Source organism: Apis laboriosa, unplaced genomic scaffold, assembly GCF_014066325.1.
Source record: "Apis laboriosa isolate Shangri-la unplaced genomic scaffold, ASM1406632v1 scaffold34_cov151, whole genome shotgun sequence".
NCBI lineage: Eukaryota > Metazoa > Arthropoda > Insecta > Hymenoptera > Apidae > Apis > Apis laboriosa.
The window spans coordinates 5,273,922-5,296,410 of NW_025222928.1; the positions used below are offsets into that span (position 1 = coordinate 5,273,922).

At 28.6% G+C, this 22,489-nt stretch overlaps 1 protein-coding gene across 10 annotated transcripts in view; it reads left to right on the forward strand.

The window, feature by feature from the left end:
- LOC122714995 (septin-7) overlaps nt 1-19,939 on the forward strand; it is a 31,844-nt gene extending 11,905 nt beyond the window's left edge. For 8 of the 10 annotated variants that reach the window (XM_043936842.1, XM_043936848.1, XM_043936839.1 and 5 more), the window contains 8 exons: nt 11,418-11,898; nt 13,531-13,738; nt 13,955-14,207; nt 14,415-14,604; nt 14,703-14,868; nt 16,139-16,274; nt 16,340-16,503; nt 17,477-18,910. In XM_043936842.1, coding sequence (XP_043792777.1) covers nt 11,418-11,898; nt 13,531-13,738; nt 13,955-14,207; nt 14,415-14,604; nt 14,703-14,868; nt 16,139-16,274; nt 16,340-16,503; nt 17,477-17,636 — 1,758 coding nt within the window. In that variant the 3' untranslated portion in view covers nt 17,637-18,910. Of the gene's footprint in view, nt 1-8,838; nt 8,871-11,417; nt 11,899-13,530; nt 13,739-13,954; nt 14,208-14,414; nt 14,605-14,702; nt 14,869-16,138; nt 16,275-16,339; nt 16,504-17,476; nt 18,911-19,747 lie in introns of those variants that run through there. The other 2 variants (XM_043936849.1, XM_043936844.1) reach the window with 2 other exon arrangements.
- Nucleotides 19,940-22,489: the final 2,550 nt, after the last annotated feature.

A 22,489-nucleotide genomic window follows, 5' to 3' on the forward strand; every position in this document is an offset into this window, starting at 1 on the left:
TTTAAATCGTATACGCGTGTCATTTATCGTTCTGAACTTGTGCGAAACAATTTGACGAATAGTATTCATTATAACAGAAGTAATATTCATTGATTTAACCGTGTAGTTTCGAATTCACGTTTAAAAGGCCGCTACGAAATTATCGAGGACGGCGATCATCGCCCCTTATGAGTCTTACCGACACGAAACCGCAGTTAAAAGGAGAGGATAGAAACTTCCAAGAAGGATGGAGAATCATGTTCGATAAAATGAAAATTTATGACTTCCGTGGTCGACCTTAAATGAGATCATTGTTCCGTCTTCGATAAATGCAGCTTGTTGAAAGAATTTTCAAGTCTTTTTTTTTTTTTTTTTTTTTAATTTAATTTTTTTATAATCTGTACATAAATGACATGGTGGCTGCCGAATACTTTGAAAAATACCTTGAAAGACGCTTTGTCTCAAATTCTTATTTCAAAGGAATAATTGTTGAAAGATCAATTAAAATTAAACAAATATTTATATGATATTATTATGTTGAATTGACATTGTAAATCAAAATTATCTGCTAATTTTTTAAATCTTCAATTTTTAATTAATTCTTCTATTTTATTCGATTTATATATATCGATTATCCAATATTATCTCCATAAATTAAAAAAAATGTAACTCGTTTAAGTATTTCTGTATATTTTCATCGATTGTTAAAAATGATATATAAAAGAACAAAATATCGATCTGGATCTAGAATCGGTTGGTTGTTAGATCTCGCGAAACCAGTTTCGGTACAACGTCATTTAGAGAAGAAAACTGAAACTCGACTGGCGTGTAAATTCATACTGTAATGACCCTGGTTTGATTCCATTGGAACACGAAGGGGAAACCCGCCCACTCGATACACAGTGCACCCTTTCAGAAAAGCAGGCCGCGTCCCACTTTTTTCTCCCTGTTTTTTCCCCAAACAACGTTCGGTACGATATTTTCAACCCTTCAAGCGGAGATACGTATGTACCTAAGTGCTTATGGCGCGTTTCCGCGTGCTCATATACGTTTTTTACATGAATAGCGGTGGAATTCTGAATGAAACAAAATACGAAGAAAAGACTTGGACATTGGAGGAAAAATACGAGGAGATATAACGTGGGGGAGTAAACAAGACGAAGATCAGTTGCGAACTGTTCTCTCATTTCTCTGAATGAACTTCCGCAATTGCATCGAGAGTTTCCCCAAATGTTATCCTCATTTTTTAAAAGCTTTCCTTCGTTCGAAGAATTTATCCATTTCTAATACTTTAATATATATATATATATATATTTTTTTTCTGGATCATGGATAATCAATAATTTTATAAGACATTAGCAACAAAAGGTTCCTTGATAATGAACACCTTAGATTATTAGTCGTCTGCATTCAAAGGAGCTTTTGCCAAGTTCTAAAAGCTTTGCCTGTCGGAAGGCGCATCAACGGCGTACATGGTTTTTCCTCGTGTTCCTTCTTTGGAGAACTACTATTCCCAAGCGAAGAGTCACGCGCAATAGATCATTTCCTCGTTTACCATGGGTTTCCAAGAACCCATGATGCAAACTTCTTGCCAACGTATAATCGAATAATAAGAAAATTATCCGATGCATTCTTGCCGAACGATCATCGCGGTTGGGTACACCAGCATTATCCTTTCGAAATGATTTTCTTCCTATAATCATCACGGGGTTATCCGCTGGCGTGGTTCGAAAGAAATACTCGAGAACTGGGTGTACACTTACTGTCCTGTAAAGTAATAATAAAACGGAGTAAGTTTACGCTTTCGTGTTCGCTTTGAACGATATTCGAAACGATAAGACAGATTAACGGGTTGATTCGAAAGAGGCACGAACGACTAATCCTGCCCCCCTGGCTCGTTTAGAAAAGCGGCGTCCCGGGCTTGGTTGAACGTTAATTGAACGAAATTAGCCGAGACGTTGTGCTGGCACGTGCGAGACTGGCAGCGTCTTGCTGGTAGAATTTCACCGAGACGTGGTGCCCTTACGAGAGAACGTTAATTAAGAAGATTCGTCCGGGTCGAGGACACCGTGCAATACCGTGATCTGGAAGATGCATCCGTTTAACGGATGAGAATTTTACGAGAATTGGGTTATGCGTAGGCCTGGTATTCGAATTAAAAGAGAAGATGTGCTATTTTCGATGAACACTCGGCGAGTACTTTGTCTCGGGGTTAACAGTTGGGGGATAATTGCTTTCGTAAATGACGAGAGAACGTACAAATTTAGCGGATAACGGGAGTATTATAGTTTGGTATAGGGTGGTATAGGCGGTATACATAATTACACGTTATAAATAGACGCGTTTCGGATGAGAATACCATGAGAATCGAAGTGGTCGAACATGAGGGAGTCGAGGAAGCTCGAGGGAATTGTTAGAAAAATCGATACTTGCTGGCGCCATGATCATTTTTAGGTCAACCTTATTTTTTTTTTTTTTTTTTTTTTTTTTTTTTTTTTCATTTTTTTTTATCATTATAAAACAAGGATATTATTTGTGTTTAATTATTGTGTTTCGAGCGACGTTAAGAAATATTTCTCTCCATTCAAATTTACAAGCTTGTTGTTGTAAATAGTCATTTTATCGGAACTGTTTGTCTCATTTTGAATTGGAAATGCGACGTGCTTCGTTTCGAGAACTTTTGCTTAGTCAGAAATTGCTGATCAGAGAAATGAAGAATTGAAGAACATTTCGGAATGTTCAATAACAGAATTATTGGGTTACGGGATTCTCGAGCACGAATGTACTTGCTCATATGGAAACTGGATGGACTCAAAGACCGATTTTGAATTCCCTTTTTCCCTTCTCACGATCGATTCGCTATCTATCTGGTGATTTTAACGTGAAAAGGATGAGAATGCCAACTGTAATAATCCGAAACGAACCATTTCAACTCTGCGATTATCCGTCATAGTTATTGAACGATCGATTAAACACGTTCGAAATGAAATCTATCGTTCAATAATATGATGGTGGATAAAATTAAAATATTTGATGATTAAAATAGTCATTACACGAATATTGTCGCATCGAAAGGATTAATTATCGAAAAATTTATGTAACGTTATTTGATAACGATGTTTTTAATCATTGAAAGGCAAATGGACAGAGTTTGCATTCACGGATCGCGCGATGAAAAAGGAGGGCGTTGAAAAATTTGCCCTTGCAGTTTAACTTCTTTGACTCCCGCGCGCGTTATATATACGGCAGACTCAGAAATAACTCTTTTTATCAACGAGAGACGCAGCTCTCATCGAAGTTCTCGAAACTTGAAACTCGTAAATCGTCGCATCGTGTCGTCTCGTGCAACAATTATTATAGCCGTTTTACTTTACTGCGTGGCCCAGATTTATATCGTTCTGACTGGGACTGTACAACTGTTCTTGCATGAAACTGTTCCTAATACAGAACAGTTGGAGTTTTATTCCTACCCTCACAAATAAACCTAGATCAGATTTTTGTCCTTTTATGAATATCCTTCTTATTCATATATCGATCTCGTAACTTTTTTAACAAAATTCGCATTCTGATACGCATCCATCACGAATTGAATATTTAATATTTCCGATATTTCGTTCGACAATGTTCTGTTCCTTTGACTTTTATATAAATAACTTTTATATAATATAAATACCCAATCACTCGTATTATTCTTCTCAATTCTTCTCCGCTTGATTAACCTTTTTTATTTATCCTTTTTATTTGTTTCTTTTTCTCTTTGACAAGTCAGGTAGAGGTATACCACCTACTCACAGAGGCGGAAAGATGATTCCACGATCTAATTACTTAGGAAAGATAATCGTGGAATATAAAGAATGACCCCGATATCTACCGAAACTTGTGGGGATTTAAAATAAACCCAATAGCAATGGTCGTTTTACGGCCACTTGTATCTTTATTCGATAAAGAATAAACGCGTTCTTTCGCGTTTTGTTAGCAGACTACAAGGCTTCTCTTTAAAATAGATCAAAGCTCTTCTTCCCCGTGAAACGTGGTAAGTATCGCTAGTATTCACGCTTTCCGACGTTTTAAGCACTTACTTGTATATTTCTCTGTCTGATCGAATAGTAAGTACGAACAGCGGTAATCGAACGATTGATTTCTCTCCCTGTCTAATAAGCGTAATTGCGACCCATTTTTCTCATTATCATTCCTCATTTTCATGGTCATCTATTCATTTTATAAATAGATATGAATTAATCGAAACCGTATACATAAACGGAAGTAGAGAGTATGACAAATGAGGCGGGATATCTAATCGTATTTATACGTAATTTACATTCGTTATTGTATCCATTCCTGCATGTACCGATCAAGGCAATGGAATCGCAGCCGCGATTACGCGAAGCTTGGATTTTTTCTTTTTTTTTTTTTTTTTTTTTTTTTTTTTCTTTCTTTTTNTTTTTTTTTTTTTTTTTTTTTTTTCACGCCGACATTTATCGAACTCGTTTCGCATCGAGCTTTTCAATGGTGGATAACATCTTCCATTCGCGAATGCGCATGGTGTGTCATGTTGCTTTTAGAATACAATACATCGCCGGTATAATGGAAACATTCTTCTCCTCTTGAGTCAACGATGCGCTTGCCTCGTTGTTGCCGCGAGATACTCGCGATTCCATAGAAACGGATGGCGTGCCGTATGATTTCGGATTTCGATTTATCTTTTCACCTCCTGTGAAATATACAGAGTGATACGAAAAAGGGGGACGAGATTTTCAAATTTCTGATAATACGCGAACGAAGGGAAATGATCTAGGAATGGTGGAATCGATATTAAATTTTTTACATTTTTGACAATTCGATAATTCTTCTTATCCAGAGATGAAAAATAAAATTGAAGGTAAAAAGTGTGTTGTGAAACGTAAACAAAGAGTGTTAATTTTGATAATTTTTGATCGATGATTACTTTTTATATATATCTTATCAAATGTGTCAATCTCACGAAGCATCAGTTTTATTTTTATTGCATCGAAATTCTTAAAATATCGAATATCTTGTTAATCTTAAAAAAAAAGTGATTTTAGCAGTTCCGATCTTTCGATAACTTTCATAGGATTTAAACTGAAGATAACGTTGTGTGATTCAAGCATTTAATATCTTTGAGAGGCAAGTTGTCTATTAAGCCATGTATTGCAATTCTATCAATTGATTTAAAGCGTACTTGTTTATCGAATCGTTTAGAAACGCAGTCCTATTAAGATTATCTTATTGATAGAATCGATCAAAATAAATTTAAATTATTGCAAGATATTTATAGAAATTTCAAAATCATTAGCAGTTTATAATACATTAAAAATTACATTGTTTTTTATTATATAAAAAATATCAAATCATTTTGTCTATATGATTAATTTAAAAACGAAATTGAAAGATCAATCAATGTATAATTAAGATTTGTCGATCGATTTTATTTTAACAATCGATCATGTTACGATTAATAGATCGAAAATCGTGTTTACAAAGAAGACTTTAAAAGAAATATTTAATTTTTTTCACGAATCTTCAATAGAATAGAAGATAAAATAAAATAATATGAATTTTTTCGGGATTATATATTGTATATTTGATGATTCTCAAACGTGTTTACAGACAAAACACCCACGTTATTTCGCTTTTCTTCCTAACATATTTGCTTCGTTGCTCGCCAAAGCACATTAGTCGGTGATTTTCTTCGATCTGTTATCAGTTCTGTTTGTTTTAAACGTTTCAACATTGCTTTGCTAACTATGTTTCACGCAGGAAACGGTCTTTTTTTTTTTCCTCGATATCTTACCAATCTTACCAAATAAATTATCTACATTTGCGATAAGCCAGAACGTGATCTTGTTATTTTACGATGTATTTAACTATTTCCTTATTTAACATTTCCAATTTAATTCAAAATCGATATTGCATCGTAATATATATGATATGGTGAAAAAAAACTATGCTGTTTTTTCTTCTCTTTTTCTTCCTCTTCCGGTTGGAAAAGCGGCATACCGGATTTTCCTTTGGGAAATCAACAAAATACTTCGAATAGTTTTTCACGAAGGCACGTATATTCCTTCTCGTGATACTCACATAAATTCTAGTTTCTATTAATGTGATTAACGATTCATAAAAATTTTAATAGAAATTAACTGAATATATAATAATAAACTGAAAAAGAAAATTTTTCTTTAACAAGAAAATATAAATAAACTAACTTTATTACTGATTTACTGATAAAATGAGCTTATGAGTTTAAAATTGAGCGAATTTCGTATGATGAGGAAATTAAAGAAAGATTAAGAATAATCTTTTTTTTTGTTTCACTCTTAACACGTGCTTTTTAATTCATTGAATGCATTTTTTACACACTGCATAATTAATTTTCAATTAAAAATTTATATATAAAATTTAAATTACATAGAAATTACATAAAACACCTAGTTAACATTTGGTTAATTAACTTCCTCGAAAAGTATGTAAGTTCGTTAATTCCACTGAAAAACATATATTTATTCTTTCTTAAAAAAAAAATTATCCTAATTTCTTCCAGAAAGAAATTTTCATAATCGCAATTTTCATAGATCTTTTATGCTTTTAAACCTAACCTATATATCCAAATTCGTTAATCTTAGTTAAAAGATATAATTGGTATTTGTCTCTACTGCACAGCATTAATCAATAATCCCGTTTGATGAATATTCAGAACCGATTAAAATGCTTCACATATATTCTATCTATCGAAGATATTGTATTAGAATCGTTCGTACTATTATCCAAACGATTTATCGCTTCGCGTTAAATTTATTCTAAGGTAATGCAGTTAACATCTGTCTTAACGTGGTTAAACATCTGCTAACGTAGAAAATCGTTAAGACTCGGAGTAATTTATACACGGTCTGTTGTAAAAGAACACGGCAGGTGTTTCACGATCACGGAAGCCATCTGCACTCCATTCAAACGATCTTTAAGCCTTCATTGTACCCGTGATATCAATTCGCGATGTTCTGAATGGAATCTGAGGAGAAGTATGTACTCCCTACTCTTGAAATTTTAACACGAAATGTGGCGATGTTTGATCAATGTTTAAATTCTTAGTTCGAAATATTGATTATATTACACTCTTAGCACCCGTCTTTTCGCGATGGATCAATATGGAAGAAGATAAGAGAGCGTAAATTTCTGATAACTTTATGAAATATATTAATGAAATATAGAATACTATATATATATATCATAGATTTCCAACCTGTGGGTCGTGACCCCGAAGGAGGTCATTATAGTTATTTTTATTTGTAATTATTTATGTAGGAAATTCTATAATAAAAATTTCCAACATAAGTATCGCTATAATGAAAAGTAAATGTAATTTTTTAATATTTATAAAATTTGTAAAATCTTACTTTTTAAATTATCATTTATTGATTGTACCTTATCTCGAACAATGGCGAAAGAAATCTGTTTCATTGTAAGAAAATTGGATTCGTTGGAAAGAATTTTTGCTCGGTTAAAATATTTTGGTTTTTATCCGTGATTTTTCACAAGTCGGTTTCTTGCCAAAAAAAAAAAAATCGATTGATTCCGTCCGACACGATTCATTATCGTTTGTTTTTTTTTCCATCTTCGCTCTTTCTTCCTTTATTTCTTTTATCTTTTTATATCTTCATCGTGTAACATTTTCTTCGCCGTGACAACTTCTTCCATATACACGCGGAGATCTATATTACAAATTACAGGATGAAAAAACGCGATTCAACCGCAGCGACCGCTAAAAAAATATGTAGGATATTCGAAACTACTCTGTGGAGAATCGTCTCTTGTTTTTTGTTTGATAGGACAAATGAAATAATCGTCGGTGGATAATATTAACGAAGCAACGAATCGCGTATAAAAATTATTCTATCGGGTATGTAACGTTCCGTACAACATTTTAAATACAGCAAAAAATTTGAAAGAAAAACTGTATTTAAATGTTACAAGAAAAACGGCGGAAGCGATGCTTTCATTATTGTCTTATTACGATATATTTCTCGAGGGATAAATCTGAAACTTGCTCATAAAAAAGAAAATCTGATAAAATGCAATTCCCCCTTGAGGCGAAAGCTGCTTTCAGCTGACGCTGCACGAGTTAGAAATTTAAGTGTAAAAGACAAGTCGCGTGCTCAAGATGATCTTATTTGAGCGATAGTCGTCGCTCATTCTTCCCTCTTTTTTTTTTTCTCCTCTTTCTTTTCCCTTCTTTCTCTTTTTTCTATTTTTTTTTTTTTATAGATAGTAGATATCTTCAATGGAATCATAATCTTTTCGTAAAAGAATTTCTTATTTCATTGATATCATAACTAATATATTTTATTACACAAATATCGAGTTTAAATCAAGGAAGGAGGACAAATCACGAAAAGCATATATTTTAATTTTAAGAATCGTAAATAAGAAAGTTATTTATATTATTTGAAATATATGTATCGTGGAATTTCAAATAAAAATAATTTCAAATTACAATGATCACTGCAAAATCATATTACATAGTCGTAAAATTTTTATGAAAGATTAAATAAATAAGCGATAAAAAATTCATAAAAAAAAATCAAACATGTTCCATGTTTTTTTTCTTTGCAATATGTAACGCGGCAATTGTAAATGAAAATTTTTTTCGTTATTACTGTTAATTATAGTAACAGTATGACGTAACAGCGCCATTTGTATTGTTCTGTGGAAAGCTCATCATCCTCGATGATGGGACAGAGAAAGAACTCGAGAACGAGGAGGTTGTGGAATATTCTTATATTCTAAGAAGCTTCTTTGATTTTCTATTGTTCCGTGTTTCTAGCTGAGAAGTCTCAAGGTTTAAGAGAGGAAGTCAGTCACACGGGTAAATTGTCATGGTGCGTCCACCACCTCCTTTAGATCTCTCAAGGGACTTCGGAATGAGGCTGTCTCGCTGTTGTGCAGTCTTATGCGCACTGGACCGGTTTCTGTTCCATGATGCTGCACTCGGTTCGACCGAGAATCTCTCTCTGGATTCCCAGCTTCGTTGGATACCACGCGTGCAATTCTTTAATACATTGTGGCTGTAAATAAAGGGCGTTTCCATAATCAACGTGTTTGCGGATTTTTTTGGAAATAATATCATCAAGGCGGCAAGATCGATTCAAGATCGATAACGTCACATTCAAATTTAATACTCTTAAACTATTTTGATCACGATATAATACATATATATTTTATACTTTCATGAAATATATCTTTGATACTTTCTTTTTTATTATTGTTTTACAGGCGAGATCCTATACAAAGCTTTTAACTTTCCGCTTTCAGTTTATTGAATCGAGAAACTTGTAACGATCTTTCTTTGTTTGCCTCACTTCCTTTTATACTCTTCACAAAAGATAAAAATATATATATATATATATATATATATATACGCGTGTGTGTGTGTTTAAAATATTACATCTATTACAATCCATTTTATTATATACCATATACAATCCATTTTGAACAATGTTTAATAATATTGCGCGAAGTATATCTACTATGTAGTCGATGACATCGCGTATATGTAGTAAAACACTTTTAAAGTGCAATCACTCGTTCGTTGACTTTGTGTACCGCTTCTGTAAGCAAAGCGTTTTCAACTGAAACACGTTCCATTTTCGTGGGCGTTACAATCTTCCGATGCGAGAAAGCTTCTTTTGCGACGTGACTCGGCAAATTGCGAAACTAGCAACTTCTTTAACGTCCCTTGTGTAATGTTATGTGACTCGTGCGAATTACACGCAAACGCGCGTTATTATCGATCGAGTTGATATCAGAAAATTGAAAACTGTGTTGTTGAAAATCTGATGTGTATATATAGTATGTTCGTTTCCGCCTTGACCTTACGCACATTTCTCGCCGCTCCTTTAATGAGTACGAACCAGCTATTTAATTTGTATTCTACGCGCGACCGTGAGTAGGATCGAATTGTAACGGAACACGTAGCGCATTATGATTCACTATACGCCGTTCCGTTTCCACCGGTCTGGTATTAAACTGTGGCGGCGCGGAGAATTTTTCTTTCCTCTTTTATTTCGAAGCGGTGAGAGAGTGGCCTTCTTTGATGCCGTGGAATGCAATGCGAATCGCAAAAGGTTTCGCGCTTCAAACGGAAATTCTGCACCTCTTTTCAGTTTTACTCGCAAAACTATTGCTGGCCACACGGAATTTAACAATTTTTTCTCCAACATTTATTTATTTGCGACGCGCAATACAGTTATAATTTGTATCTCAAAAGAAAAAAATTTTCTCTTTTTTTTAATTTGTTATTCTTTTTAATGCATATTATTTTGAATTAATTTAAATATAAAAAAATATATAGGCCATTGTATAAAACTTTGTAGTATATTCATCTTCTTGATTGTTGCTAATCCTATATTTTGCTCAACAATAATATGACCTAAATTATCAAACGTAATCTGTATTTAATGGTTACTGTACTTTGGACAGTAGCCATTTCCGGCCGGAAATTCATAAGACACTGCACCACTCGAAGTTGACTGAAGCTCGTCGTTAGTGTTATATGCAAAGCGTATCGATCGTGAACAAGAAAATACTCTCTCCGTTACGATACTGTATTATTATTTCCTCTATTTGTGCTTTTATGCGTACAATCGTTGATCCTTTCGAATGATTTGAACTTTCTATCATGCAAATATGAAAGAAAAACTAGTTAGAGATCGATGAACTTAGATTGAATTAACTATGTTTATAGATGTAAAATATAGTATGTAAACGTAAGCGAAGAAGAAGGATAAGTTGCCTCTAATTCGCGCAGTTGGATCAATGATCAAACTAGTATTATAAACGATATAGTAAACCTAGCATTCTAGAAACAATTGTTATATGTCATTGTATATATATGAACAGAAAGAAGAATGAAACTGAATCAAATTGTATATATATTCTGATTCGTTGAAAAAAAAAAGTAGATCAGAGTAGCAAACAAAATAAGTCTAAATGGCATTTATATTTTTACGTATAACATATCAATATCATTTTCTAAATAAATACAATACGAGAATGAACAATAACATTTATATTCATTTTTACTTATATATTTTCAATTTTTTTCTTATTTTCAAATTGAAAAATATAATTTGAAATTTTTTGTAATTTAATTATCAAAGTATATAAAAATTACTATGGACAATATTTTTTTTTTTTAATACATTTCATTTAATTCACACTTTAAATTTCCTTATTTTCTAATTAATAATTTTTATTAGTTAATATTTTTAAGCTAATAATTTTAAATTTACAATCAGTATAAATATCTATGTTTTTATTTCATTCCGTTCAATTATTTATAATACAAATTAAAAAACAAATTTTTATACATTTATCACGAATTGTGATTAAAAATATATATATATTTATTTATTTTTTATTTGCAGATACAGGCGAAGCGTGAGTTATTCTTCAAAGGCGATAACGCCGGAATAATATCGTCTCCATCTGTGCCATCGGTCCCGCCTCCACAACCTCCGTCGCAGGCTCCGACGTCGATGAGCACATCGTCGACGAGCACGTCGTCGACGACGACCACGACAACCACCACACTTGCTTCGCCTAACACAGCACCGCCAACCTCTTCGACCGTGTACACAAGCGTCACATCTTCGGCGCCTACCTCGAAGCCACGATTACCTCCGTCCACGGTGATCCTAAATCAAAACGATGCATCAGAGGACAGTAATAAACGGGAGTCAAATCGAAATAGCGAGAACAAGGAGACTGCTGTCCTTCATCATCCGCGACCAACGCCGCCAACTAAGCCCAAAGAACTCGATGGTTATGTGGGATTCGCGAATCTGCCCAACCAAGTTTATAGAAAAGCTGTTAAGAAAGGATTCGATTTTACTCTGATGGTCGTCGGTTAGTTTGATCTTATTTCTATTTGCGTGATTTTTTTTTAAATATAATTTTTTAAATATATTTTTTACACATTTTATTTTTTTGTTTAAATATTTACTTTTTGTTTAAAATTAAAACAAAAGGACTGTTAAAATCAATATTGATTAAATTGTCGAATTTATGAAGGGAAAAATTAGATAATATGGCGTAGAATTTTTGATATAATGAATAATAATTGGTTTTGAACAATTATTCATTATATATTTGATTTTTTATAATGATACTTCATGTAAATGTAAAATTGTGAAATGATATCACTTGAAATAATGAATCAATGATTAAAAACAATGATCAATATTATAGATTATATTTTTTTTTTAATATAATCGATAGATAATTATCATAATTTTTATATATGTATATATGAAATTTAAAAAGGAATATAAGTGTCAATGAGAAAAATAATAATTAAAAATATAATTATCATGAAGAGAAAAGAATGGGCAAAAAGAATTTCATTTATTTTAAAAAGAAATTCATTTTTTCAAAAAGGTCTAATAAATTTATATTATAACTTCCTATATCTTTTTTTTTTGTTAATGGTTTTTTTGTTAATGCCTATTATATGAATAATTATACAATAGAAACTTTTTTTTATACTTTAACTTTCAAAATTAAAAAACAAAAAGAGATCCGCTTTTCCAGTTGGTATTTCAATTTTATTCAAGATATTTATCCTTATGAACTTCCATCTGTTTAACACGTGCAAAACTCGACTGAATTAGGGTTGTCTTCAAGTAGCAGTGATTCTCATCTTCATTAATTTAAAATTATCATATTCATTAATTTAAAACATCATATTCATTAATTTAAAACATCATATTCATTAATTTAAAATTAATTTATTACTTTACTATACATATATTAAATAAATATTTAAAAATAAATATTTAAAAAAAAATAAATAAAATTTTCTTTTAATTCTAAAAATTCTGATAAATGAAAAATTTTATTTGGTACATATATTATTACAGATACATATAATGTATAAGTGAAATTCTATATATTAATAACAAATATCTCAAAAAGTTGAGCGGCGGTTATATATATATAGAAAAAAGTTCAAAATGTTGATTTCTATAAAAATCAATGAAATGACATTTTCTATGTTATCAATTATGAAAATTCTCATTAATTTATTATGTGATATATTTTAAACTCATATTTATATATTATATTTATTACATAATAATATTTATTATTAAGCTATTTTAGAATTAAGAATGCAATTGCGAGAAAATTATTACACTAGATCTCGTCTTTCTGGATGAAAGTTTGAAATTCGAGAATATAGGCGGAATGCTGCTATTATTAGTATTGGTATAAACAGAACCATTTCTCTGTAAATAGAGCAATTCAAACGCTTATCCTTGAGGGAGAGAAGGCGCGGCACTTCGGTCAGTTCAAGGTACCCGGACAGAAAGGTCAGGGTACCGTTTGGTATTTCAAACTATCTCCTAAAAAAGCATTAAGATGCGATATTTGTATATCAAAATATTTTTATCTATATATACCAATTAATATAATAATTAAACTAAATTATATAATTTGTATGTTAATAATTAATAATAATCTTTTTATATACTTGTTTAGGTGAATCAGGACTAGGAAAATCAACCTTGATCAATTCAATGTTCCTCGCCGATATATATAGTGCCGAATATCCTGGCCCTAGCCTTAGAGTTAAAAAAACTGTAGCCGTAGAGACTAGTAAAGTATTGTTAAAAGAGAATGGTGTGAATCTTACTCTGACTGTTGTTGATACACCTGGATTTGGTGATGCAGTTGATAACAGCAATTGGTAATTTATATTATTTTTTTTTATTTATTAATTATAAATTACAAACATCTTTTATCAAAGTAAAACTACCGAGATAAATTATATGGAATATTTTAATAAATTTATATATTGCGATATTATAAAAATTAATATCATATAATAATATCATATAATAAAAATTAATATCATATAATGATATATAAAAACTTAGTAAATTAAAGTTATTCTTGTTTTCAGTTGGGTACCAGTAATCGAATATATTGAATCCAAATACGAGGAGTTCCTGAATGCCGAGTCTCGTGTTGTGAGACGACAGATTCCAGACAGTCGAGTACACTGTTGTCTCTACTTCGTCGCTCCTTCAGGGCATGGCTTAAAGCCGTTGGATGTAGAGTTCATGCAACGTCTTCACGACAAAGTTAATATTATACCTGTCATCGCGAAGGCAGATACCATGACGCCAGACGAATGTGCTCATTTTAAGAAACAGGTTCGTTTTAAATTAATTATAATCACATATCAACGTGCAATTAAGGTTACTTCTGTTGATTTATTTATTCTAATATAAATATTTATTGCCGATCCATCATGAATAAAAATCATTTATATAATATAAATGTATTAAATGTATCAATTTTTAAGAAAAAAGAAAATCTTATCTGGACATTTTTAAAATCAATTATTGTTGGTTGTTTAGATTTTGAACGAAATAGCACAACATAAAATAAAAATCTACGAATTCCCAGAAGTAGAAGAAGAAGAGGAAAGTAAATTGCATAAAGTTCTTAGAGAAAGAGTACCGTTTGCGGTAGTGGGTGCAAATACCGTGGTTGAACATGATGGTAGGAAAGTTCGTGGAAGGAAATATCCTTGGGGAATTGCAGAAGGTATATAATTTTGGATACTTGAAAATAGTTTTTAATATAAATGCTTTAAATATTTTTTTAAATTTTAAACAAATTTTTTTTTCATTTTGATTGTTTAGTGGAAAATTTGGAGCATTGTGACTTCATAGCACTACGAAATATGGTTATTAGAACACACTTACAAGATCTAAAAGATGTTACAAATAACGTACATTATGAAAATTTCCGATGTCGCACGTTAGCAGGTGTTGGAGTAGATGGGAAACCAACAAAAGTTTCAAATAAGTAAGTGTATTCTTGTGTCGGATGTAAATATAAAAATTCTATAAAATTATATTTATTTAAAATATGAGATTATTAAAAAAAAATGTAAAATTTATCATAAGAATATAGGATACAAAAAAATATTATAACATAAGAATAATTTTAATATTTGAAAAAATCCCATAAAACATAATGATTATATATGTAATTTTTTTGTTTTTTTTTTTTGCAAATATAAATATTTGTAGTTTTATTAGTTTCTTATTTTATTTTTTTTATTACGATAATTTAAAAAGCTTGTGCATGCAAACTATTAAAAAATAAAAATTACATCTAAGACGTATTTGAATCAGATTATCATATTAACAAATTAAAATATATTATAGTTTAGGATAGAAACAAAAGTGATCCTGAAAATATATTTTTTAATAATATATTTCATACGTAAGTTTTAATGCTAATTTCTTATTGGTTAGTTTGTGCCCTCCAGGAGTGATGAACAGTTTCATGACAGTATGGTAAGTCTTTTAACAAGACTGGGATCATGTAATATAGTTTTGTGTGCACAAGCCTCTCATTTAGTTTTCATTTTCTTTCTATTTAATTTTATGCGAATTTATTTATTTAAAAGAGAGTTCATTTATATATATATATATATATATAAAAAATATATATTATATATTAAAAATATAATAAGATTTAAAAAAATAATAATATATTAAAATATTATATTGAAAAATTAAAATAAATATATTGAAAAATTTATTCAAGAAAGCAAAAAAATAATATTATAATAATATTAATAATATTTCTGATATAATTTTATATAGATATATATATATATATATGTATATATAATAAATCCTCTGATTGAATATTTATTTCAAATATGTAGATTGCATTATTTTCAGTTTAGTAAAAATCCTTATTATTTAGTATTCCTTAGTATTTTATTTTTATTTTTATTTTTATTTTTTTTTTTTTTTTTTTTTTAGTATCATTGATTATAATGTAAATTCGCTTAATTTTACTCTATATTTCATATTAGTTAGTTTTAATAAACTCTTTTTTTCTTTTGTGATTCTAATTTTGTCATCTTCGCTGAATTTATATTTATTGTGAAAATATTATTATATCTTAATTTTGCAATCTTCCATATACATATGTAGATAGATCATCTTCTAAAAATTATAATCTAACTGGTTGGTAAACAATTTTTACAAAATATTTATTTTTATATAAAATTTTATATTATTTTTTTATCAATGTTGAATTTTCACATGTTTTATAGGAATCCACTAGCTCAATTGGAAGAAGAAAAAAGAGAACATGATAATAAAATGAAAAAAATGGAAATTGATATGGAACAAGTATTTGAAATGAAAGTTAGAGAAAAGAAGCAAAAACTTAAAGATTCAGAAGCAGATGTAAGTATTTTTTGACTAAATATTAGGAAGAAATTGTTTTAATTAGAAAAATAATTAATCTGCAGTTACAAAGAAGGCACGAACAAATGCGACGTTCTTTGGAGCAACAAGTACGTGAATTAGAAGAAAAGAGACGAGCATTTGAGGCTGAAAAATTAGCATGGGAACAACAGACTGGTCACAGTATTGAAGAATTGCGTAGGCGCAGCCTAGAAGCAAATTCAAAAGAGTAAGTATCGCTTAAATATAATTGCTTTTAGTTGTTTATATTTTTGTAACATTTATATTACAAAAATATCGTTATTTATGTTAAATATAAAGAACAAAAACGCTTCTTGCACGGAAAATTATTTTGTAAATTACAAAAATTAGCTTTATATTTATGTAATTGAGGAAATGGGCAGTAATGCATTATTAAGCTGTATATATATCAAAACAAATAATTTGCGAATATAATATTTCGTTAGAAATATTTTTAAATTGCTTAAATCTTTGCTTTAAAAAAAACAATTCAATTAAAAATGTGCAATATAAGCATTTATAATGAGTTTATAATAATTGTATTTTATTTGATTATTACTAATCTTAATTATAATTATCATACTTCTCTTTGATAAATTTATTTACTATAAACTTTTTTTCAAAAGTTATATAGAAATATTACTACATTAATAGCTTAATCTAATAGCAGGAAATTACTAATAACTATTAATAAGCATGTATAATGTCACTTTTTGCCTGAATTTAATTAAAGTTAATTAAACATGCATTCATTCAATATTAATTTAACGTAATTTAATATATTCCCTAATAATCTTGTTTCTTTTGAAGATTATTAGTTAACAATCATTTATTTATAATAAATGATTCAAATTATAATTATAAAATTATAATTATAAAATATTAAAAATATTAACATTATTGCTTCCTCAAATTTTGCTTATATAATTTTGCTCTTTTATTGAATACTTAAAAAAATGATATCATTTATATATGTTTATTATGTATTATGAGTACTTAAATCGTAAAATTACATTTGAAACGCTTATTTTAAATTATTACTGAATGTCTGATGCATTGTAAAGAATAAACTTTGGTGTATTTATAAATTTAAGAAAGCTTCTTTACGGACGAATGTTATGTGATGCTTGCGCTTGTTTGTTTGTTGTGTGTATACCATATCGGGGTGTCCCTTAATTTAGGACGGGATCAGTGTCTTCCGAGGGATCTGGCGGTGGCGGGGGTACGTTGAGGGGTTCCCGAGGGATAGGAAGTCTCCTACGCCGTCACACCAGTTTCAAATCACCTCAAGACAGCCCTACACAGATACAGCTTGTCATACAACATCCCGAGCATCCTTAGTAGAGCGTAGAATCTGTCTACATTTACTTACAAAATGCATCTACGTTGCTGTGTCCAAGGACTAAAATCTTTAGAAATATTAACGTCGATCTCATTTTTTATACATTTGATGCGTGTGTTTATTTTATTGATGATTTATATCGATATACGATGTGTATACACGTACTGAACAGAATTTAATTACTTATACATTAAATGAATATTTGTGTATTTTTTCTGTCTCCAATTTTTTGATTATATCATATTTGTTTTATGATTAAAACAATATGTTAGCATTGAAAACTATATTACTTAAAACTATTGCGAGAAAAATATTAGACATATTTCAATTTTGGTATAATTATTTTTATTATTTATATTTTTTTTCTAAAATTTTCAAAAATTTTCAAAAATATTCTTGAACACTATAATCATATAGTGAATTCATAGTATGGTGAAATAATAATCACCATGAATTCAAACTCAAACTGAAATGAAATAATCATTTACGATTATCACTGTTACATATGAACGCTTATCTAATTATAAAAGAATTGAAATTGCACCACGCTAAATAAGTTTATAATTAATAATGTTTAATTATAGAAAAATAAGAAAAGAGGAATAGACTTTATGTTGCGAAAAATGCTAAAAATTAGAATAAAAAAATAGCAAAAAGAAGATATCCATATCGAAAAATTTTTATAATATTCTTACGTTAGCCCTACAGATACATTTAAAGGCTTATATTTTTGGCACAAAATTTGATAAAATTTATGCAATTTAAGAGATTTATATTCCTATGGATATCGCTATTTTATTCACAGCAACATGCGTTATTATACATAACTTATCTTATATGAATTCAAAATAACATTCACACTTTGTAGAGTATTATGGAAAGCTATTGTAAACTCTGAACAAGCTGTCTGCTCCTTTTTCTTTTTTTTTTCATTTTTTTACTTTTTTTCATTAATACATTCGCATGTCTTTACATTCCGTTTGCATAAAAGTTGTAACATTTCTTTCTAGATGTGGTTCTTCAAATCATTTTAACTCGAATAAGAGACAGCTTGATAAAGGGTAATAGTATACATGATCAATAATAATAATTACTCACAAATAATTATTATACATTGTTAATTTCATCATTAATTTTTTTTTGCAAATAAACGTAATGCTTTTCTAAGATATTTACTAACCATTTTGGTCGCCCTTATTTTATTTAGCCTTATTGCGAATAAGCAATGTAAAAGAAATCAATAAGCAATAAAAAAGTATCATTTGCTTTTTTTAATGTGGCTTTGAAATATAAAATGCGACAAATATTTTTTTTGTCTAACATATTTCGATTATTATGCTTTTTCGCATTATGTATTTTTGTGACATATAAATATCTATGAAAAATAGTAATTTTATATATACAAAAATTTTTCATTATATATTAAGTATACAAATAAAAAATATATCTTATTTGGATATAATATATTAAATATATATCATTTTATCAATCTAATCTATCCTTTTATTTTATAAGTTTTATTGCAGTGATTAATAACTTGACATAATAACTTGAATATAAAAATTAAATATGAAAGTTTAATCTGAAAAATGAAATATTATATTATATTATATTATATAGAAGAAATTTTATATTTGAAGAAATTTTTAACACTTAAAATTGAGAATAAAATAATTCGTAGAAAGCATGTGGCTTGATGGTCATAGCCCATGAAAATTTATATTTCTCAAAGCATGATTTTAGCATGACTGAATTATACATATATATGTATATTATAATTAATGGATATATTTCAGTACTTATTTTGAACTGTGAGTTTCGTAATAAAATTGTACTTTACATAATAAAGTACAATTATATTATTTTTCATAAAATGGATATATATTAATGTAATGAATATTTGAAGATTAAATAATAATATTACTAATATTAGTATTTTTACGAATAATAAGTTATACAGTAATAATTAGATTATACAATATTGGAAGTTAGCAATATAGTTATATAAAATAAATGAAAAATATAAAATCTTAAAATTTATTTTAACACTATAAGTCATTTAATAAATTCAAGAATTACTTATTTCTATTGACATTATAATTCTTTTCAGGGCTGTCGATGGTAAGGATAAGAAGAATAAGAAGAAAGGACTCTTTTAAATCAACTTCAGAAAAACAACATGAAGAGAATTTTTTCTTAAAATAATCGACAGCAATTTTTCTTAAAAAAATATCATATTAATAATATATTTTTAAGAAAAATTGAATAAATTAATAACAAATATTTCGTTTAAAAGGATGTATTGATAATATTTTCTGGCTATTCTATACATGGCATTTGGAAATTTTTATTTGATTATTAGTATTAGATATTAATGTATATGATTCATCAAAGGTATATTTTATGATTTCTTATACATTAATATAATGTCATTTTTCTTTCAAAATCATTAAAAATAAAATATGGTTCGAGACATTTGTTAATGAATTAAAAGACAAAAAAGAATATGTATTGCTTCATATGAAATTTCAGTATAAAATCATACAGTTGATATTTATACTGTGAATATCACTCTTCGTTTATACAACTTCCTTGTTTTACAAGCATAAAGGTATTATGCTTTCAAGAATGAAAATGAAAATATTTTTTTCTATTATGTTCATTTATGCTTCGCGCTTCCTATTATTAATATTCAACAAAACTATATTTAGCATAATTCGACATATAATATTGTACAAAATATAGACATAATTTCAAAAAATGTAATTTTCTTTAACAAGAGTGATCAAAAAAATGAAAGAGAAATATGAGAAATTTCTTTCGATATATCTTCATTTTTTATCAATCTATTTATATCTTTAATATTTATATGAACACTTTGAATATCGAACAATAAGTATTAACATTGTTTTGTGCATTGTTTTTGATATTTACATATTTGATATATATGGATATTCTGAACTTAATAATTATGTTAATAGAATAATATAACATAAATGTTATGAAGAAAGATCTTGATAATTCATGAAGATTCAAATATTGAAAATCTAAAATAATGATGATCGCTCTTGAAAATTATATATAATATATATAATTGGATTAACAAATTCAGTTAATCATAAATTTGATTGGCAGAATCATTTTTAGCAAACTAAATAAAAAAAATAAAATAAAAATGTTTTTCTAGAAAAAGACATTGTATACTTATCAAATTGAAGCGTGAGATATATTATCGACCTAATGAGCGAGAGAAGTCTCTGTATCTACAGTTAGCAATAAGCTATATCGGTGTTTCTATTACATTTGAAAGTGCATAAATTAAATTGTTAAAGAATAGCGCATTTATAAAATTATAAAAGGATTCTTATCCTAAAAAACAAATTGTATAAATAATTGTTTTACATCAATTGTATTCTTCCTTTCAGTATTCGCTAAATGCGAGTAACAGCGTGCTGCTTTGTAATGAATTAAACACAAAAAAACTTAAACATAAGAAAAGAACAATACAGAGTATCACTCATTGTCTTTTCATTGAACTTGACTTATATCATTCTGCGATGAATGATTAAATGTGATTCTAAATGAAGCAGTGGCCATATATATATACATATAAATATATATTTATGTATAAATATAAATTTGAGAAATTGTAAGAATAAGTCCAATTCGTGTAAATTTAAGTTATATCAATAATCGTGCCACATTGTGCGATTAAGAGTAATTAAGAATAAATTATATAAAATAAGTGTACTGGATCGTTGCGATTCGAGGTAGTGCTCCAATTTTTATTTACTATATAAATAGAAAATACAAATAGTCAAGTTATGAGTTAAATTAAATTACATATTAAAAAGGATCATAATCGATTAAAAACATATCCGAATTGATATGGAATTTATATGAAAAAAAATCGCGCTGTCTCGAACCCGTCCAAGTATACATTGATATCTATAACAAGAATGGGCAAATTAATAATAAGTTCCTTAAATGTAAACCTTATTGCACGATTTATTATATTTCTTTTCTTGCTCTATATATATATATATTTTATATCATACCTTATGAAAGAGTGTTTTCATCAAGTTCAAATTTTAAAAAAAAAATTCAAAAGTTTGCCCAATCTTGGATTTCTATTCTAAGCTAATTGAATTACTGGTGTGCCAAGATAAAGAGAATAAGCATTTTATAATAACACTAGTATATGATTTTTCAGTTTCTACAAAATAAGATTTGTGCGATTTAATATGCAAGAAAGAAAAAAAAGGACTTTGACTCCACGTGTTGAAAAAACTATGTGTTACATTCCTATTTTATATGCATTTTTCTAGATCAAAAGATCAACTTATCAGCTCGATCTTTCGTATTATCGACAATCCATTAAGAAGCTCAAAATAAATCGCTTCAGTCGCATGAATAATTATGCTGATAAATCGAAAAATTTATTAAAAAATAATAATAATAAACATAAAGTTAAGATATATTAGAAAAATTTTTACTTAAAATTTAAGCAAGAAAAAAAAAGAAAAAGAAAAAAAAAATGCTTTTTGAAATATCGATGTGCCCGAATAAAAAATAAAAAAGATATTCGAGAAAAAAACGTTTCGAAATTCGAGCTTTTTCGATGTTAAAAAACAGTAATAGATACTTTTTAAAAATGGACATTATAATTAAATGATTCGCAAGTTTTGCACTGATAATATTAAGGTCAATATTATAAAAATATTTGAACATTACTCATTATGCTATTTTTGTGTAAACATTGTTTAAATGTATTTATATTTTGAAACAAAAAATAAATATTCAAACTTTTTTTTTTTGTAAGAATTGTAATAAGAGAATTTCGAAATCTACA